The 21859-nt window shown below is 46.8% G+C and overlaps 1 protein-coding gene across 1 annotated transcript; it reads right to left on the bottom strand.

Annotated features, from left to right (window-relative positions):
* Window positions 1-1889: 1889 nt before the first annotated feature.
* RHEX (regulator of hemoglobinization and erythroid cell expansion) lies at window positions 1890-19438 on the bottom strand. The gene is made up of 7 exons (XM_046682957.1): window positions 19358-19438; window positions 6560-6643; window positions 6050-6195; window positions 5766-5866; window positions 4588-4731; window positions 3182-3243; window positions 1890-2634 (listed from the first exon to the last, which is right to left on the bottom strand). Exons 3-7 carry the CDS (start codon window positions 6058-6060, stop codon window positions 2434-2436), a joined length of 519 nt encoding a protein of 172 aa, XP_046538913.1. The 5' UTR covers window positions 6061-6195; window positions 6560-6643; window positions 19358-19438; the 3' UTR covers window positions 1890-2433.
* Window positions 19439-21859: the final 2421 nt, after the last annotated feature.

Here is a 21859-nt window from a genome sequence, read left to right as displayed (position 1 = left end):
GGGGCCCAACCCTCGAACATCACCCTGGGGCGGCAGATGCAAATTGGCTATAGTCAGTCCCCATCGGGGCTTGTTGCCTGGCATCCCGGCATCTGCCAGCCTTCAGGGCTCCCAGGTGTCTCTTATGAAACAATACCTGGGCCAGCCCCTGCCTCCACGCTGGTGAGGCTGCGCAGTGAGCTCTAGCTCTGCTTGTTTAGTATGTGCATTCGTAGGTTAGGGCTTGGAATTGGACAGATGACTTGTGTCCCCGAGATCCTGCTCCTGTGGCCCGGCTTCTCCCCACCCCTTCTCTGCTCCAGGTCCTGGGCTATCTTGACCTGCATGACCCGCACATGTGCAGTTCCCACTCCTTCAGCTGGCCTTGGGCACCGGGGTCCTGCAGGCTGATGGAGGGTGGGCCTGGGCCTGACCACCTTCATAGTCTCCAGTGTGGATGGACCCCCCCCACCCCCACCCAAGCCACCCAGTGGCGGCTGCAAATTGACAATAGTTCCCATTTGGACTTGCTACTTGGCGGGATCTTGGTTGTCTCATTGGAGACTGCCCAGGTCAGCCTGCCCTGGCCACGCAGCTCGGCCTCCAGGGGAGACGTGCATCTGTGGAGGTCACGGCTTGGAAGTGGGCTCTCGGGGCGCTGTGACTTGTCTGAACCTCTTCAGCTCACTCGTTGTATCGTCCTTGGCAGATGGGACCAGGGAGCTCTGTGCAGTCTCCTTCATAAGAGACTAATCTCTCAGGGGGGCGCCATCCTCGTGACCTGATCTCCTCCCAATGGCCCCACCTCCTGATACCGTCACCTCGGGTGTTAGGATTTCAACATGTGAACTTAGGGGGGCACAAACATTCAATGCATAGCAGGAGAGCGACAATAATGGTAGCTAAAAGGTGGAGGGACATGTAGACTGGCAAAATTTTCCAGCCCCACAAACCCACACCAGAACCATTTCTTGAGGTGATCTTGGGGAAGAGACACCCAGGAGTCAGATGAAAGCCGTCCACCGCCCTCAGTGCTGGGGCTGGAAAGGTCGTTTACAGCCAGCGGAGGAAGCTCAGCTAACCAACCATCTCTAAGACCTGAGTGCCATTCATCTGGGGTTTGAATCTGGCTAGGAGTATTCCTAGGGTTCCTGTTTTTTTGAGAGGTTTGTTTAGCTATTGTGAGCAAAATTTTATTCACTTCATGTTTTAATTAGCTGTTGGAAAATATATATTGTATATTTATCTAGACACTGCTTACTGAGTGTTATCAATTTTAAAACATTTTAAATTAATTCTCTGAGGTTTTCTAGGACCAGGACATCTGCAAACAGTGACAGATTTTCTCCTCCTTTCCTGTAGTTAAGCCCTTGTCTTTGTTAACTGTTTCATTGTGCTGCACAACCAAGGAAACGACAAGCTGCAGACGCTCTTCCTCTGCTCTTGATTTGGGACTGCATCCGGGATCTTACAGATAAAAGCATGCAGCCTGCTCATTTCAGATAGGCTATTCTTAATCAAGTTAAGAAAGTGTCCTTTTATTCCTAATTGGTTAAAACAAAGAAACAAGCAAACCAGAAGAGATACTGAGTTTTATTGAGTTGCATTTGGGAAGATTTTCCTTGGAATAACAGCTTGCTGTGCTGGTTGGTGTTTGCCAGGACTCTGTCTGTGACCTTTTGTTCCTAAGAAACAGCAGATGCGGGGCCGGCCTGGTGGCGCAGCGATTATGTTTGCACGTTCTGATTTTCGCTGGCCTGGGGTTCGCCAGTTTGGATCCCGGGTGCGGACATGGCACCGCTTGGCAAGCCATGCTGTGGCAGGCGTCCCATGTATAAAATAGAGGAAGATGGGCACGGATGTTAACTGAGGGCCAGTCTTCCTCAGCAAAAAGAGGAGGATTGGCAGGAGTTAGCTCAGGGCTAATTTTCCTCAAAAAAAAAAAAACAGAAAGAAACAGCAGATGCAAAGGATGAACGATGGTGAGCTTTCTGGGTGGACTATTTAAAGTTCTGAGGGCAGAACAGGATTAATCAGCAAGATACAGCACTAAAAAAGGGACAGAACACTGGGCTAGGCCAGAGTAAAGAGAAACTAGTGGTTGCCATTTTATTTAAAACTTGTAAAGAAGTTGTTTATCTTCAATAATTAAAGAGCTCAAAGAATTATTTAATCATAAGATTGTCGAACAGAACTCTACTATAGCTGATTAAAATTTTTTAAAAAATTTTCTGTGGAGAGAGACTTCACCACTTTCTCTTCTGATATGCTCCAGTATTTTCATCTTAACCTGGTGTTCTTTCTCACATCTGATCTCAATCTTTCCTGCTGAGATACAGGCCACCTCCTGCACCCACTCACGCCTTGTTGAAAAAAAGAAAAAGAAAAAGAAACTCTCCTACAAAATCAGTGCAGGAATTCCTCGAGAACTGTATGCCATTAAAAACCTCGAGCTCACAAGGCCACTTGAGTGTATTCCACCTGCTCAGAGACAGCAGGGTTCACAAAAGTCCAGAGGTTGGGTTTGTGGCTTTTGGGATTGACATTGACATAATCTGTGGCTTCCTTCATGTTCTCATAGTCCAGGGCAGAGTCATTTTCCAGTCCTCCAGGGTCTGAAAAGGTCACTTGTGTGTAATTCACATGCTTGGTGTCCTTAAGGAAAAAAAACCCAGAGAAATGTGGGTCAAGATTCCTCTGACATTTGGAGGAGGTAGGACCCCAGGACTGAACTGTCACTCAAAGAGGCTGGCCCTAAGCTGGATGGGAAAGAACCTGGGTCCCAGGCAGCTGGATCTGAGAGCAGGGCCAGGGCAAGGAGGAAGATTGACAATGACTTTGTTCCCCCCTCTGCAGAGAATGAAGGGGTTTAAGGAAGAAAGAGGTGGAGACTCAACCCAAGTGAGGTCAGGACTCAGAGCAGACTTTGGCCCAGTGACTGGGAGACGGGGAGAAGGAGGTTTCCCATTAGCACTTTAATTTCACAGCCCACTCTCACCCACTTAGTTTGGATGATCCATGCTGATAATGGGCGTGTGAGTGAAAGCCCGGCCACCCTCACCGAAGAATGCTGTCATGACTCGAGAAGCCCCTCCTTCCTTGCTCTCATCCCTGTAGCTGAGGTGGCCTGAGTCCCCAGGGTCTTACAGCAGGGACCCCAGACTGCATACGGAGGGCTGGGATCACTAGGCGTGTCCATTACCTGGCGGGTCGGAGGCGAGCTGTCGTTGCTGTCAGAGCTGTCAGAAGATGGGTTGCTGTCATCTAGAGAGAAATAGAAACTGTTCGTCTAAAGAAAGCCAGAGGGTGTTAGGAAAAGATAGAGACAATGGAAGGGAGATTGAGACCAAGACAGAGGCAGAGCCAGCAATGCAGAGGAGTAGGGAGGACACATAGAACAAAGAGAGGGTCGGGGGGAGAGCCTCCAGACATAGCCAGGAACATGTCTAAGTGTGCCAGCGTTGCCGCTGCATCCAGCTCCATCTGAAACCAATAGCAGACACAGGAGGCTTGACCGTGCTTGGGAGGAGCAGGCGGGGACATGCTGAGACGAGGTGGCCCAGTGCAGACAGCTCTGGTCTCAGAAGTCACGGGCACAGGTTCTAGTCTCACCCTGTCACCAACTCTAGGCAGATTACACCCTTTTTCGCACCCTGGTCTTGTCCTCTAAAAACAAGACGGTTGCATGATGCTGTCTGAGGTCCCTGCCAACCAAAGTGTCTCTGATTCTGGCCCGGCTCCAGTGGAGTTTGATCAGGGGTCATGATGAGGCCGGCGCCTCTCCCATTCGGCTGAAACTCTGAGTTCATGTGAGCGGCCTCTTCTGTTCCCACATGCACTGAGGCCGTATCTCAGCATCAAGGACGCCTGACAACCAGATTTCCCCAACTGAAAAGATAAAACCAGAGGCACGGAGCAAACTCGAACCAATGAAAAAAGTGCGATCTCTAGTGAGTGAGTCTCCAGGGCCGGTTGTCTTGCCACAGAAACAGCAGTTTCCACTGTGTGAATAGAGACCTGGTGGGTGTCCCCAGCCCTGGGATGGAACACGAGAGGCTTGGGTTCCTGCTGGTTCACTTGCCAGAGGGGGACGTGGATTTGAACCATCACCAAGACTCCTATTTATTACAATGCCCAGATACCCATGAGGATCTAAGACTGTGTGGAAGGGTCCTCTGGGAATGTGGCTGAGCCGGCTTCTGGACCAGCCAAGGACAGCGGCCCGTGGAGGGAGGTAGTAGCCACAGCTGGAGGCAGGCAGCTGAACTCTTAGCTCTACCACTAACTGGCCCTGCAGAAGAAAAGCGCCACAGAATTACAGAGACCGGAGCAGGAACAGGCCCCAAGCCCTTCTACAGTCTCTCACACATGACTAAACCTGGAAAGAACTCAGACCCATACAGACCCAGTGAGATCCACCCCACGATGGGAGGATCAACTTCCTGGAAAAGCTGGGAGCGAGGCCTTTCCTGAGGCGGGTGTGAGGAGCCCCTGGGCTGGGGGTTGGGGCTGGCAGGGACAGACTTGGGCTGCTGCCGGAGGCTCCCCGGGTGTCCAGACAGAGCAGAATAAGCTTTATGACAAGTTCTCTCCCGCCCCATTACTCACGCCTGTGACGGGGCTCAGACGCAGGGGTGCTTCTCTCCGCCAGAGTCCCCTTCATCCCCTTGGCAGCAGGTGGGTGCTGGTGGGTGGGGCTGGGCCTGGGGGCCTGGTGCCTGGCCCTTTTCAGATTCCGCTCATTCTTGTTGGCTAGGCGGGACAGGGCAAAGGTCAAAAGGGACAGTTTGCTGGGTTAGGCACATCCTACCTCTGAGCACAGCTCTCATGAGGGCACCACTTTCAGAGGACTCTTCGAATCTCGGTACTGCTCTGCTCAAACCCTGCAACGCCCCTGCCCCCCTCGGAGGAAAAGCCAGGCTCCCAGCCGGGAAGGCGCTCACGGCCTCACTCCTCCTTCTTTCCCGCCCGCTGCTCAGCTCCAGCTGCCTGGGCCTCTTTGCTCCTGCTCTTCTGTGCCATACACTCTCCTGCCGCAGGGCCTTTGCAGATGTAGCTCATGCCCTCACTGCCTGCAGATTTTTACTTGAGTCTCAGCATCTCAGGGATGCTGACCACCATCTACTTCATCTCTCCTCGCCTCGCTTCTTTTTTTTTCTCCCTAGCACATTCCATAATCTAACACAGATGGTTTCCTTTATCTTGTTTGTTGTCTGTGCCCCCACGGAATGTAAGTTATATAGGGACAGGGATTTTTGAGTTATTCCTTATTGTATTGAATGAATGGCAGAATGAATGTCTGGAGAAGCCTAGACTTCCTTTACTGGAAAACCCTCTAAACATCGCCCTGCCAGACCCTGTCTTTGCACAGCTGAAGCAGGAGTATTTTCCTTCCCTTGATTGTAACACCGAGCCAGAACAGAGCTTCTCCACTTTCTATTGTAAATCAGGAGAATTTAAGCTACTCTCTTATTTCCCTTCCTGGTCAGTCCTTCGGTGGCCGTGGTGAGGAAGAAAACCAGTCGGGCTGGGCTGAGGGACCCCACCCTTGTGGGCAGAGCTGTCTCCAGGCGCAGGGCCTGGGGAGTGAAAGGACTAGCCATCAGGCCCAACCAGAGTGGGGATTACACCGTGAGCGGTTGGCAGGGTGAGGGGCGATGGGGCCAGTGGATCCACAAGGAAGTTTTCAAGTGATATTTGGGGGCCCCAAGGGGGCTCGTCCTGGGGCAGGCTCTAGCAGGTTTCCTGCGGGTGTCTAGGAAGAAAGAGAATGCTGAGCCAGCTACCCATGTGCCTGCCAAGCAGGCAGGTGATGGCTGCAAGGAGGCAGGACTGGAGGATGAGGGACACCCCTGCGATCGCGAGGCCGTGCCAGAGCTTCATGTTGCTGTGGGGAAGGAGAAAGGTCAGAGTTAGAGGTTGCAGAGATGCTCACACAGCTGCCAACCCATCCCTGCCCCCAGCCAGCAGCAGCCATCTGGTGTCACTGTGTGTCTCAGGGCAGGCCTCTCTGGACAGTAAGCCATGGGGAGCCAGTGCCCGCGACCAGGCTGGCTGGAGCTGTACTCACTCATCCAGCATGGTGAGCTTCTGCAGGGCAGCCGCACGTTGTGAGCGGGGCTCAGGCTCTTTCGGGGGCAACAGGAAGAGCCCTGGGAGGAACCACCCTGGGCACCTTGTCTCCACTTAGTGCCACTCGCAAGACTGTCCAGAGACCTGCAGGAAGCAAGGCATCCAGTCAGGACTCCTGGGCTAACGCCCCAGTCCCACTCAGGCACATTTGGCTCCCGGGGGTCGCTACTTTCCTCTCTCCAGAGTTCAGTTTCAAATTCTACAAAAGAAGCAGCGACAATCTTAGTACCTGACAGCCAGTGGGCACTCATTGGGTGCCAGCCACAGTGCTGAGTCCCTGGCACGCCACCATCCTACGTAACTCACACAATCCTGACCTAGGCATCATCACCCTCCTTTTATAAGGAGCTCTGTGGGGTTCAGAGAGCTGAGGGACATGTCTGAGGTCGCACAGCTGCCAAGTGGCCTGGCCTCGATTTGATGTCTAAGCCCCAGCCCACATGCTCACCCCTCCGTCTCTGGTCCCGGAGAGTCTTCACCTGCTGCTGGACGCACAGAGGGTCCGACTTCAGCAAATACGCTGGGAGAGAGTCTGTGAAGAAGTCCAAATCTTAAATAGACACACACAAACATACCCTACGAGTCTTCATTGGGTTTTAGGACCGAGACTGTGGATGCTGTTACATCCTCACAAATGTGTCTGTCTTAAAAATCAGCTTATGCATTTCATCAGCTGCATAGGGAGTTTACCCTAAGACAAAGGCAGGATAATTCCACAGCCTTTGAAATGATATTTAATCAGTACAGAGATGGGGACGCACAACCGCCCACTGGCCTACTGCAGACTGAATCTTAAAACCTTTTACAGCCATTAAGGCTTATTTTCCCAATCAAGGTTTTCAAGCGCTAAGGGCAGTGTAGAAAGTCTTGAAAATGTTGTTTTTATTTGTAGTTCTCATACTGTGGCTTTCTAAACTCGAAACTTGCACCAAGAATCAAGAGAGAAAGGCAGAGATGGGGAGGGTGGGTAAGGGCTGTGGATGTTGGCCAGCTGGAAGTCTCCAGAGAGAAAACACAGGCACACCTCATTTTATTGCACTTTGCAGATACTGTGTTTTACAAACTGAAGTTTTGTGGCAACCTGTGTCCAGCAAGTCTATCTGCTCCATTTTCCAACAGCAGTTGCTCACTTCGCATCTCTGTGTCACATTTTGGTGATTCTTGCAATATTTCAACCTTTTTTCATTGTTATTATATTTGTTATGGTGATCTGTGATCAGTGATCTTTGATGCTACTATTGTAACTGTTTTGGGGCACTACAAACCACGCCCAAATACGGTGGTAACTTAATTGATAAACATTGTGTACGTTCTGACTGCTCCGCGGACGGCCGTGCCCCGTCTCCGTCCCTCTCCTCGCCCTCCCTGTGCCCTGAGACACAGCGATATTGAAATTAGGCCCAAATAACCCTACAACGGCCTCTAAGTGTTGAAATGAAATGAAGAGTCACACATCTCTCACTTTAACTCAAAAGGTAGAAATGATTAATCTTAGTGAGGAAGGCATGTCGAAAGCTGGGATTGGCTGAAAGCTGGGCCTCTTGCGCCGGTTAGCCAAGTTGTGAACACAAAGGAAAAGTTCTTGATGGAAATTAAAAGTGCTAGATCAGTGAACAAGCAAATGATCAGAAAGCCAAACAGCCATATTGCTGATCTGGACAAAGTTTTAGGGTCTGGATAGAGGATCAAACCAGCCACGACCTTCCCCCTAGCCAAAGCCTAATCCAGAGCAAGGCTTAACTCTCTTCAATTCTGTGAAGGATGAGAGAGGGGAGGAAGCTGCAAGAGGAAAGTTTGACTCCAGCAGAGGTCAGTCCGTGAGGTTTAAGGAAAGGAGCTGTCTCCATAGCATAAAAGTGCGAGGCGAAGCAGCAGGTGCTGATGGAGAAGCTGCAGCAAGTTCTGCAGAAGGTCTAGCTGAGATCATTAACGAAGGGGCTACGCTAAACAATGGATTTTCAGTGTAGATGAAACAGCCTTGCATTGAAAGAAGATGCCTCTAGGACTTTCCTAGCTAGAGAGCAGAAGACAATGCCTGGCTTTAAAGCTTCAAAGGACAGGCTGACTCTCATTAGGGGCTTATGCAGCTGGTGACTTAAGTTGAAGCCAATGCTCATTTACCGTTCCAAGAATCCTGGGGCTCTTAAGAATTAGCTAAATCTACTCTGCCTGTGCTTTATAAATGGAACAACAAAGTCTGGATGACAGCACCCCTGTTGACAATATGGTTTTCTGAATACTTAAGTCCACTGTTGAGACCTGCTGCTCAGAAAAAAGATTCCTTTCAAAACATTGATGCTCATTGACAACGCACCTGGTCACCCCAGAGCTCTGATGGAGATGTACAATGAGATTATTGGTTTTTTCATGCCTGCTAACACGGCATCCATTCTGCAGGCCATAGATCAAGGAGTAATTTTGATTTTCAATTCTTATTATTTAAGAAATACATTTCATAAGGCTATAGCTGCCACAGGTAGTGATCCCACTGATGAATTTGGGTAACGTAAATTGAAAACCTTCTGGAAAGGATTCACTATTCTAGAAGCCATCGAGAACATGTTTAATGTGATTCATGGGAAGAGATTGAAATATCAACGTTAACAGGAGTTTGGAAGAAGTTGATTCCAACCCTCATGGATGACTGTGAGGGCTCAAGACTTCAGCGGAGGAAGTAACCGCAGACGTGGTGGGAACAGCAAGAGAACTAGAATTAGAAGCGGAGCCTGAAGAGGTGGCTGAATTGCGGCCATCTCACGATAAAATTTTAACAAACGAGGAGTTGCTTCTTCGGGATGAGCAAAGAAAGTGGTTTCATGAAATGGAGTCTACTCCTGGTGAAGATGCTGTGAAGATTGTTGAAATGACAACAAGGATTTAGAATATTACTTAAAGCAGCGACAGGGTTTGAGAGGACTGACTCCAACTTTGAAGGAAGTTCTCCTGTGGGCAATGTGCTCTCAAACAGCATCGCATGCTACAGAGAAATCGTTCATGAAAGGAAGAGTCAATTGATGCGGCAAACTTCATTGTTGTCTTATTTTGAGAAATTGCCACAGCCACCCCATCCTTCAGCAACCACCACCCTGGTCAGTGAGCAGCTATCAATATCGAGGCCAGACCCTCCACCAGCAAAAACGTTATGACTCACTGAAGGCTCAGATGATGGTTAGCATTTTTTAGCAATAAAGTTTTTTTGTCTATTTTTTTGCTGAGGAAGATTCACCCTGAGCTAACATCTGTGCCAATCTTCCTCTATTTTGTTTGTGAGTCACCACCACAGCATGGCCACTGATGAGTAGTATAGGTCCATGCCCAGGAACCGAACCTGGGCCACTGAAGTGGAGTGTACTGAACTTAACCACTAGGCCACAGGGCTGGCCCCTAAAGTACTTTTTCCTTTGAGAAGGAAGATTTGCCCTGAGCTAACATCTGTTGCCAATCTTCCTTTTTTTTTATGTGAGCCACTGCTACAGCATGGCCACTGACAGACAAGTGGTGTGGCTCCGTGCCCAGGCACTGAACCAGGGCCGCCAAAGCAGAACACACCAAACTTTAACCACTAGGCCATCAGAGCTGCCTCAACAATGTTCCATTTTTATTTTTTTATTTGCTTTTTTTTTTTTTTAGGAAGATTAGCCCTGAGCTAACATCTGCTGCCAATCCTTCTCTTTCTGCTGTGGAAAACTGGCCCTGAGCTAACATCCATTCCCATCTTCCTCTACTTTATATGTGGGACACCTGCCACAGCATGGCTTGACAAGCAGTGTGTAGGTCCACACTTGGGATCCGAACCAGCGAACCCCGGGCTGCCGAAGTGGAACGTGCAAACTTAACCGCTGTACCACTGGGCCGGCCCAACAATGTTCTGTTTTTAAGGTTGCTCTAGTGCTTTAGTCTTATCTCCTAATTAATGTCTTATTTGTCCTTAACCACAGAAATTATTCTCCCTCTTCCACAGAAGGGGACAGCCAGGAAGCCACCAAGACTATGTTCTGAAACCACACTCAATGTTTTAATTATTTAGGCTCCTCTCTCTCTTTATTAAAAATTGGGCAACTAATAGATACTTTTAGTGGAAGAATTAAAAGTGCAAACTATCGAAGCATTTCACAAAATCACTCCAAATTTCATTCCACAAAATTTTCTATATATTTTCCTATACATGTGTGTAAATATATGTGCACACATATGCTGTCTTTTTTAAACTTGGCATCATAGTGACTAGCAGCTTTTTCCTCTTCACTTACTATATCATAAACACATTTCTAAATCAGAAAAACCTCCATTAAAAAGCTCCGACCTGGGGGCCCACAGGCCACATTCAGCACCTAGATGATTTTGTTTGATGCCATGCTTTAAAGATTTGGATTTGGCCCTAAGAAGGCACATGTACTCTTCGGTCCCTGTCTCACCCCGAAGACACTTGAATCTGCCACCCTTCAGCCCTAGAACGTCATTTTAAATTACCACCACTCCACCGTATCAGCGTTTCTTAGCACTCTCTGACGCTGGGAGCAGACAATTCCTCGCTGTCTAGAACTGTCTTGCCCACCGCTGGACATTCAGCCTCCTGGGAGACCACCAAGACCACCAAGACCAACAGGTAATGTGACAACCAAAATGACCAAAAATGACCCCACACATTTCCAAATGCCCCTTGAGGCAGCTGCTTTTGCCCTCAGTTGAGAGTCACTACATTAAATAAATGTTTCATTATTTTAAAACCAATACCTTATTTTGGCTCTTTATACAAAATCATATTGCCTACCCTTCCTTCCATCATTTCACTGTATTGTGAGCATCTTCCCAGCCAACGACACTCAGTGCCTGTGTCAGTATAGAGCATCAACGTCAAACTGACCTCAATATGGGTCCAAGTTCTCTTCCCTTCTAGATGCGAGCCATTGAACTTCTCAGTGCCTCAGTTCCTGCACCTGTGCACTGAGGAGGATGACAGAATCTACAGCACCAGCACAGAGGTCTTGTGTGGGCTCAGCGAGTTACACTGTTGGTAAAGACTGTCATACGGTGCTGGGCACGTGGGAAGCCCTCAGTAGTTGGTAGGTATTATTCACCCTAAAACCCTTCACCAACATGGTGTCTCGAGTAGAGCTATTAAAACGAGGTTGATCTCTTCTAGGAAACTTAGGCATTTTTTTTTAGTACAGTTTGAAGATAAGATCTGGGACAGGATGAGGTATGAAAATTATGGCAGACGTCATTATTTGAGTGGCTAATGGCCCCTAACCACATGAGCAGGTCCTTCCTTGGGGTCTAATTGCAGATTGCTGATCAGGCAGTTGCCAGAAATATCTGCTCGTTTGCGCACACACACACTTAGTAAACAGCCTGGAAATGAGCAATTTATGGTAATTATGTTGTGAAAAAATGCCTGGACCATGGGAGAGTGTGGTACGCCTCATTCCATCGTTAAAATCAGGACTGTCTGCTGCTGAGTTTCGATGTCCAGCCCCACACTGATGGGCCTGCCAGGCACCTCAAAACCTCTCTTGAGCAGAGTGCTGACAGCATTTCTCCTGTTCGCTTCAGACCCCAGCGGAAATTCTGACACCTCCAATCGGGGCTTGATTCCATTTACTGCTTCCCCTTCTGCTGATGCAGGAGCCCTGGCACAGCCTTTCCAGTAGGTGCAGCATGACATCAGAGGTGAATAATAAAGATGCACCTTTTCCTGCCTGACACCAGGCTTTCTTCGGATAGGTTCATTTTAGAAAGAACGGTTTAAAACAAGGGCACAATAGAAGATAATTTGTACCAAAATCATGTGGGTTAAAGTAATCGCAATCAATATTGCTACATTGACCTTATTCATCTTTTAAAATTAAATAGCTTTAAAGGTTTTTTGAGAGATTTTTTGTTGCCACCTTCATTCATTTATTGCTTTTAAAATTAATAATTTGAACTATAACAAAGCTGTATGGTATAGTGGAAAGAGAACAAGACAGGGAGATGAGAGCCTGGCTCCTCCTCCTGGCTCTGTCACTTGTTAGCTGTGTGACCTGGGACAGATAGAAGTCTTTTTCAGGCCCTAAGGGGCTAAAATTAAGGGGCTAGGCCCTAAGGCTCTTGCTAGCCCGAAGCCTTCTGTTCTTTAAAGACTGAAGTAGGGAAAGGAAAAGGGAAGCAAATTTGGATGGAAGTGGAATATTTTAAAGGAAAAAAGCATTATTTTCCATTTTATAATATCATCCAGCCTCCTCCACACATCTGGACTTTTCTCCCCTAATTTAATATATGGTTTTGAATAATCAAGAAAAGGAAGAAACATAAATAAGCCAAACTTAGAATGAATATAACCACAGAAAGACAGGAACTCAAAAATTGTCAGACGACTAAGATTTTTGTGATGAAATCTCAATAAAATTAATGATTTCCTAGAAAAAGATAAATGAGCAAAACTGATCCCACGAGGAACAGAAAATTTGGACCAAAAGCAAAACAAAATAACAGGAAAGAAGTTTGGGGAGCAGCACGGTACCCAGCTGCCAGAGGCAGAGAACTTGGGGTCAGACGGCCCGGGGCCACCTCCCAGCTCATTCTCTACACAAGCCTCATCCCATATCTAACTTCTCAAAGCCTCAGTTTTCTTATCTGTAAGATAGGAACAATAGTAAGTAATTCTCAGGATTAAATAAGATGAATATAAATGATACCTACTTCTGAGGATGAAATAAGGTGAGGGGGTGTGAAGTAGTTAGTATAGCTTTTGTCACATAGTAATAAGCATGCAGTAAATTATAGCTATTATTTAGAAATTAAAAGCATTATTGGAATTATGTACTCAAAATCTGTGTCCAAATAATTTTACAAATGAATTATTTGAAACTTTTAAGGAACGTGTAATTTTTGTGCTGTGTAACCTGATTCAGGCCGCAGAAAAAGATGGAAAACTCTCCAGGCTCATCTCCTTACGAATTCAGAGATAAATATATGATAAAACCAAGAATTTACTCCAGGGATGTCCAGAAATCAGTTATTACCATAATGAAACTTGCACTGAGTGTTTCCCTTGATCCTTTATTCTCTCGCTCCACAAGAATAAACGTCATCACCGTTTCCTCCACGAGGACGCCAAGGCTCAAGAAGTTGAGTGACTTGCCCTGGCCCCTGCCTCCAGCTGCGAGAGTCAGATTCCAAACTCAAGACCATCTGACGCAAACGCCTAACTCTCAGTCATCACAGGGAACTGCCTCTGACACAACGTGAACACGACGGCGAGAGATCAAATTTGAGAAGTGATGATCTCAGTAAAATGCCAAGAACATCTGGTGACAAAGAATACTCATTTCTTTTTTTTTAAGTGAACACAGTAAGAACATGAGGATTATTTCTTACTGTAATAAAGGCTATCCCTTCTATATCAACAATCAACATGTACCGAAGGGTAAACTGTTTGAGCAGTTATTCGAGAACAAGCATGTCTGCTGGAACCATTTTTAAAAGTTCGTCCTGGAAATTCTAGTTCCTGGAAGTTGGAAGTTCCTCCAACCGCCAGCCTATAATAATCATAAGGGTATTGAATATTCATTGAGCATGTTTTGTGACACTTTTAGTTATGTAACTCATCTAATTCTCACAATCACCCTAAGAGGTAGGTGCTATTCCTCTTTCCATTTTACAAAGGACAAAAATAGGATACACAGAAGCTGAGCATATCGCTGAAGACAAGGGAAAACTTGATGGGGCTTTGTGCCCAGGTGGCTGGCGCCCGTCGCTGAGCCAGTAACTGACACATGAAAGAAGTCAAAGTATCGTTTGGGGCGAGGAGAAGTCAAATTCATCCTTTTTTGCAAAAGATGTGATTTTATACCTAGAAATCCCAAAAGAATCAACTGAAAAACTAGTGAAGTTAATGAGAGTGCTCAGGAAGGTCCTGAGGGCGTGATAACTATTCTAAAATCACTGGCTGTTCTTTCTATTCTATTCTATTCTATTCTATTGGGGGGAGGTGCAACATCAGCCTTAGGAATCGTCTCAATAGATATCTCTAAAAATAATTTTAATTACCAGAAAGTTATTTTGAAGAAAATAATAAAAATTTACTGAACAATCTAAAAGATTTAAACTAATAGAAAGACGTGATGTTTAAGATCAGGAAGCTAGAAGACTAAAAAAAAATCACTTTAAAATTAATTTGTTGATTCGGTAGAATTCCAATCAAAATTACAATGAGAATTTTTTATGACTCAAAATTATTCTAAAATTCATCTGGGAAAAAATAAGAACAATCAAGAAGAGTGGAAACGTTTGAAAAGGAATCGTGGGTGAGTTCCTGACATACTACTTTTTAAGAGTAGTGTAAATTTGAAAAAATATGCCAGTATGTACAATAAATATATCATAAAACTGGTTCACAAAGCAGGAGGAGGAAAGGAGGGGGTTATTTAACAAATGTTGTACAGAGGATAATGAATCAGCTACCTATACAGAAAAAAAATACCTTACATCCCGATATGATATAACAAAATAAATTCCAAAAGAATTAAGGATGTAAATATTTTTAAATTGGCACATTAAAATTAGAAGGAACTAGGATTGGATATTCACATATTCAATGATATTTGTTACGTCCCCAGATGAGAGAAAACTTTCTCAGCTTATATGCGATGGAAGAAATCACAAAGCAATTCAAGAAAAATAGATAGATTTGGCTCTAAAAATATTAAAACTTCATATGTTAAAATAAACAAATTAAAGGCAAACAGACAAAAAATAGAACAAGTATGCACAACAGACAATTTTTAAAGATTTTACATTTCTTATACAAAAATTGCTGAGAAAAACCCTAGCACCTCGAAATGATAAATGGGTAAAAGGCGTAGAAGAGATCATTCATAAACAATCCCGAACGGGACCAAAGCTATTATTGCGAGGGGGCTCTACCCACTGCTGATCATAAAAGTGAAAAATGGGAAACAATCTAATTGAAAAACAAAAGTTAAATAAATTAGGGTGAAGGTATAGAATGGAATATTATACCAGACGTTTTAAAGACTGTCACCTGAGCTAATGACTGTTGCCAATCTTCTTTTTTTTCCCACTCTTTCTCCCCAAATCCCCCCGGTACCTAGTTGTATATTTTAGTTGTAGGTCCCCCTAGTTGTGGCATGTGGGACGCCGCCTCAGCGTGGCCTGATGAGCGGTGCCATGTCCGTGCCCAGGATCCAAACCAGTGAAACCCTGGGCTGCTGCAGCCGAGCGCGCGAATTTAACCACTCTGCCACGGGGCTGGCCTCAAACACATATTTTAAGAATATTAAAACAAGCCCAGAGGCTGGCAGCAAGGCCAAGTGGTTGAGTTCACTCGCTCCACTTGTTGGCCAGGGTTTCGCAGGTTTGGATCCTGGGGGTGGACCTAGCACCGCTCATCAGGCCATGCTGAGGCGGCGTCCCACACGGCACAACCAGACGCACTCACAACTAGAATATACAACTGTGTACTGGGGGGCTTTGGGGACAAGAAGAAATAAAAAAGAAGAAGATTGGCAACAGATGTTAGCTCAGGTGTCAATCTTTTAAAAAAAACAAGCCCAGAAATTCTGTGACTTAAATTAGCATAATATCAAATTTATCTACATAAAATATTTATTTACACCTAAATCGTATCTCACCGCGTTAATAGAACATTGAGATAATCAACTAAATGTCTGAATTTCAATCAATCACATTTATCTATTAATTTTGTGGTCTGCGTTCATGGTCCTGTGTGCAATACTCCGATGGACGTGAAGAGAGAATGCCGTCTGGGCTTTCAAGAGCTCTTATTGTCCTTGGAAAATCAAGACACTAATATGTGAAAAATCAAAAAGCAAGAGATACCACAATGGAGTATGACAAATTGGTGCCAATAATACATAACATTTCAGAGGAAAAAAAGTTCCCCACGAAATAGAAGATTCAGGGAGGCACCCCTGAGGGAATTATTTGAAGTCCAGGCAATGGACGGACGCAGAGTGGAGGGAACAGCAAACCAGCGACAGGTGTCTGCCACCCCTGGCTGTAGGGGACTGCGTCTGTGGAATCGATTGTCTTCAACCAAGTTCTAGAGATTTGACCACGTGGAAATGTGATGAAGAGGGAAAAAGCTGAGGACACTATAAGGCAACCTCACGAGTAAGAGCAGGAAAATGGTGAGGAGCAGGGGCCAAGTGGCTGGGGTGACCGCGTTTAGCGTTTCAGCTCTGGCCTTCCTAGCAGTGATTTGCTTTTCCTCTCCAGGCCTCAGTATTTTATCTGAAAAATGTGGAGGGTACCTGTTTCATGTTTTCAAAGATTTTACTTTTTCTTTTTCTTCCCAAAGCCCCCCAGTACATAGTTGTATATTCTAGTTGTGGGTCCTTCTAGTTGTGGCATGTGGGACGCCGCCTCAGCATGGCCTGATGTGCGGTGCCATGTCCTCACCCAGGATCCAAACCAGCGAAACCCTGGGCCGCTGAAGCAGAGTGCGCAAACTTCACCACTCAGCCACGGGGCTGGCCCCATGTTTCATTTTTTTTAACTCAGAAACGTTGTGTGCGTACTATGTGTCAGCATCAGGCAAAACCTGTTGCATAGATTATTTTATTTAATCCTCAGATCAGCAACCTTATGAGGTAGATACTATTGTCCCCATTTTACCTAAGAGAAAACCAGGCTCCCATGCCCCGTGGAGGGGACAGAATTCAAACCCAGGCTGTTTGGGGCTGGGGCCTTCACCGTGCTGCACACAGCATTTAAAAAGCTTAGCTGACAGCCTGGCATATATCGGTGTTTAACAGGGGGTGATCCCCAGACCAGAACAGAGGATTCAACCCAAAATCAGCTTTCCTGTATAACACACCCATTTCCACAGGGGCCTGTAAGGAAACTGGGCTCACTCACGGTTTTCAGGTGGGACATGTAAGCAACCCAAAGTACAGAGCCATATGGTCTTGGGAAGCCCAGGGCCTGTGACTGTCGCTGTGTCCACACACCAGGGGACAGACATGGTCACAACCCCCAGCCGTGAGAGGGGAGGACTGGGATCTGCCAAGGACCACGGGGAAGTGGACAACAGAGGGCCAAGGCGTCATCTTTGTCCTGGGTGTCAGAGAAATCGCCTCTGGATTCCCTTCAGCGCTGGTCACCATGGCAGGGCCCTTGCTCCAGGTGGTTGGGGCACATCTGGAGCATGAAATGAGAACCCAGATCAACATTCCAGCTCAGCAACGTTATAAATGCAGCCCCCCTGGGCATGTCACTGCCTCTTTCTGAGCCCGTTTCCCGGTCTGTGAACTGAGGGGATGGCTAAGTAGATCCGGCTCTGACATTTTGTTGTTCTAGAATTGCATGAGGCCAAAATGGACATAAAGGATGAGACTCAAATTAACCATAAATAGCCGCTTTGAGTTTCAACTAGATAAGCCAAATCTCTAGTAACACGTATTTAAAGGTGCAGGCATTGCCGGGTTTTTAGGGAGAAAACAACTTATCCCAAATTCCTAACTATAGTAATTTTGGGGAAAGTGATTTTACGAGCAATTACTTGAGATGAGCGTGACTTGAGGGCAACTTGAGTTCCAGCACTCAATCAGCGAGCACATCGCAGGCTTCGAGCAGGATACCGGATTCGTTTTGCTAGTTCCCACAAAGCTCCAGGTGAATCGGAAGGGCCAACTTACTCTGTTTCACAGATTGCCCAACTAAATTTCAGAGAAATTCAGCACCCTCTACAGATTACGCTCAGTTTGTGAGTGCTCTGGTGGCTGAGGCCATGTCTTGTCCGTATTTCACACTCCACAATTCCTGGCACAAGACTCAGGGACAACGTGTGGGGAAAAGCGCTTTGTAACCTTCTGTACACATTGCAATTAAATCAATTTGCATATAATAAACACGGTTTAACCTTGGGGGAGCCCCTTAATGTCCCTGAGTCTTAGTTTCCTCCTCTGTTAATTGGAAAGTCAAATGTCTCCCTGGCCGAGTTTGTCGAGAGGGGTAAGTGAGACCGCGGAACCTTCCAGCACCGTTCCTGCCTCCCTGTTGGGTCTCAAGGCAGGCCCGGCTTCACGGGCGTGCCACCTATGCAGCCTAGTGGGGCCCCATGCTCAGAAGGGCCCCATGCTCGGTTCAGTGCTCTGCTGTTGCCATCTTTAAGTTCTTAATAACTTTTTAACAAGGAACCCCAGATTTTCATTTGCACCGGGCCCCGCCAATTACACAGCCAGTCCTCCTCAAGGCACTGTACTGGGCAAAGGTGCCAAAGCTCACGCAACAAAGTCAACACACAGAGCAAGAAGCAGGGCTGGCCAATCACCAAGTCTTCCTGGCGTGCCCATTCCATACTTCCGAGCTCCCCGGCTGCAGAGACGGTGGAGAGAGGTCCGCTCTAAGGACGCTCTTCTGTGCTAAAGTTCTCCGGAAGAGTTTTCTTTCACTGTTTTCACTTCGGTGAAGTCACTTAACACCTTTGTGCCTCAGTTTCCATAAAGAGAAGCTATTAATAGCACCTACAGCTTCACGGTTGTTGTGAGGATTAAATAAATTAATTATGTAAAGCTCTGAGGCCAGTTCCTGGCACGTAGGAAGCTCTCTGTGAGGGTCAGCTGTTACTCTTCGCTGTGGCCGTTGCTGGCTTTACCTTGCCAGGATGTTTGCATGACTTTTCTCTTTGAAGCATGCATTTTCTGACTCTCATTCATAACATTTTTATCTGCCAGGCCGGTCCCCTTCCCTCCACACACACCAGTCCTTGACCACTCAGAACGAATCTTAAAGAAAACGCTTCCGCAGGGAGCTATTCTCTGGGATCTGGTTCCCCATCGACTTTAAAAGAATTACTTAATAGCTACTGTTGACAGAGCACCGTGCCAGGCACTATAAATTCATTGTCTATAATCCTTATAGCAACACTGTAAGGTGGATGGTTTTATACCCATTTTACAGATGAGGAAATTGAGGCTTACGGTTTAGTAGCATTCTTTGGAGCAGTTCTGCCTGGATCCAAAGCCCACGCACCTTCTAGCCGGAGCCCTGATGGCCACGGCTGCTACTGCAGACAGCTCTCAGGAGCAAAAGGCTTAAGTCCACAAAGCGCCAACTGCCAGATCTTAGGCTCAGCGCAAGCCGACTGCATTGAATGCCACACCCTGGTCCCAGCACAAAAACAGAGCATCCCCTCTGAAACCTCTACACATTTATGTCCACAAACAGACACACACTCCTCAAACTGGTTTAAAATCCTACCTACCCAGACGATACTTACCCCTGGGACCTTGAGCAAGGTCTGATCCCAGCTTGTGCTTCAGCGATGTCCTGATGGAAACCTCTCCCCCACCACCCCCAGCCCCACCCGGAAACTTCTCAGCCACTGGAGGTCAGTCACAGAGGTTTCATCATTTCCAACAGGGTGGGGCGTACTGCTCAGGAGATAATCATCTGGCTCGGTGGAGCAGAGCAGGCTGAAGCACAGATAACCCTATCTCTGTCAGCACGGCTCTGTCCTGTCCCCAGGCACACAGTTTACTCAGATGGGGAGATTAGTAGTCTCTTTCGCTCCATACGAACACACATTTAAATACTCCGTGCATTTAAGTATGCACACAGCCTGCTGGAGTGGAAAGAGCACTGGAGGAGGAGTTGGGAGGCCTGGGTTCAAGTCCCAGCCCTGGCACTAACTTGCTGCGTGACCTGAGACAAATCGCTTTCCCATCAGGGGACTCATGTCCTTCCTCTATAAAATGAAGAAGTAGATATCTAGATATTAGCAAAAGTCCCTTCGGACTCGGCTCATCACTGAGTCTGCATGCGATGTGGCCATGGGCTAAGAGAGCATGCGGGGTACGTATGACAACTGACGAGGATAATTTTTCAAGGGCGACTTCTTTGCCGTTAGGCATTGAATGGTGCCAACCTCAGATGGCTGTTGCGTTTGGTGTGATAAATAGCACCAGGAAGGGAAGGACGGGCGATGCAGGCTTTTCAGGGTCTCAGGCTGAACCCCCAACGTCTAAATTTGGGAGTGAAGAATAAGAGGGGGACAAAATGACCCTGACATAAAACAAAGCAAGCAGAACTTTACAGGACCCTGTGATGTCATTTCCCTGCTCGGGACAAGTTAACCGGTGTAGAATAATGGCTTCTGAGTCAGAGAAATTCAGATTTGAATCCTGCCTCTACTACTTGGTGGCTGGGTGACTTGGGAAAAGTTACTTAGCCTCTTTGATCTTCAGTTTTTTCATCTGTAGAATCAGGTTAATAATAAATACCTAATTTTTAAAAATCTCATAAAGTGTTTAAAGTTAAACAATGTAAATAAATAGACAAAGCACTTAACAGAAGGTCCTTTCCGTGGCAGACAACAAATGGTAACTATTTACATTTATATTCTCTAAATAAGAGTTAGGAAGCTGCCCTTCCGGCTGAGTCCCACGCAGTGTTTCCGACCCGCAAGGTGCCATTAGCTCACTGTGGAAATATGTCTGTGGCTGTCGCTACAGTGTTCTTTCCTTTGCGTAGTGTAATCTAAGGATGTGAAGCCTCATTATCACTCAGGACTCAGGCATGCAGGAGAACGCTGGAAGCTGTATTGAGTGACTTCCTAACCGGGCTCTCCACACCCTCCAGGTTTGCCCGGCCAGTGTCAATGTACACTGCTCTCTGCTCCTGACTCTGCCACAGTCTCTCAGGAATTAGCTCCAGCCACAGGTGACCCACAGGAATCACGCCAGGATTCTTGACTCAATACTTTGATTACCCTTTTACACAAACCCACTGCAGACATGGCAGCAGCCAGAGTCCCGCAACGTTTCTACTGCTCTGGTCTTCTGTGTGGACCACTCTTGGATCAGAACCTTCCATGAAGCCACTCCAGGGCTCACAATGTCATGTAGTTGTAAAGGACCTTTGAACATGACATATTTTGGATCCTCCATGTGTTCATTTTAGAGGTCTCCATTTGGGGATTAGGATGGGGCATTTTTATCACGTCAGAGACCATGCACCTTGATTTAATAGTTACGCTTGTGGACACACTCAAACTAGGACAACGTTGCAACAGTGGAAAGTCTGTTTGACTTGGGCCTCAGTGACCTGGAGATCTGAGGCATTTAATTGACCTCTCCGGACTACGTTTTTCTTACATACAATTGTAAGGAGTTTTGCTTAGATCATCTCTAACATCCTTTCTGCTCTGAAATTCCAAGGCTTTGTGTATTATGTGTCATTCATGGCTCTGTGCTAAAGAGCAAAGTGAACATTATTGAGGGTCTATGTCGTATCTTCTTGGCATCTCCAGATGTCAGATCTCTGCCTGCACCTATTAGCTCCTCAGCAAATGTCTGCGGCATGGATAAAGGAGTGCGTGATTAAAGCGTGCTGTTACACGGGCATGGGGCAGGCACCCGTAGCACACTCCTTCCTCCGTGCAAATACTTGCTGAAGTAGACAAGAGGATCTGCTCACAAAGGACCTAGCCTTCTCTTGCCTGGAGGCCACTGGAAATGGATTCTCACTGGTTCTCCTTGGGGAGGCCCATGTCCAGGGCTCCATCTGCCGACCCCTCATCTTATGGCCCTCCTCTCTCTGCTTTGAGCTGTCAGACTCCCGCCCCAAAGGCAGGATTCGAGGGGAGATCAGAACAGCGATAAATGAAGTTATATCGTGTGTACATCAACAGGAAGCTATTTTTGATAGTGTATCACCCGGTGGCAAGGCAGCGGCACACTTTCACCTTCCACCCCCAACACGCTTTATAAGACCGCATCCT

The sequence above is a fragment of the Equus quagga genome, chromosome 13 (genome assembly GCF_021613505.1).
Source record: "Equus quagga isolate Etosha38 chromosome 13, UCLA_HA_Equagga_1.0, whole genome shotgun sequence".
Lineage (NCBI taxonomy): Eukaryota > Metazoa > Chordata > Mammalia > Perissodactyla > Equidae > Equus > Equus quagga.
This window is presented reverse-complemented; position numbering and strand designations above follow the sequence as displayed.

What these genes read in the sequence shown, in the direction of transcription:
- RHEX (XM_046682957.1), bottom strand. An exon ending in CCTGCTTGGCAGGCACATGG is followed by an intron (nt 4,732 to 5,765) that starts GTAGCTGGCTCA and finishes TGTCCCGCCTAG; the next exon opens with CCAACAAGAATGAGCGGAAT. An exon ending in GCTCGCCTCCGACCCGCCAG is followed by an intron (nt 2,635 to 3,181) that starts GTAATGGACACG and finishes TTTTTCCTTAAG; the next exon opens with GACACCAAGCATGTGAATTA.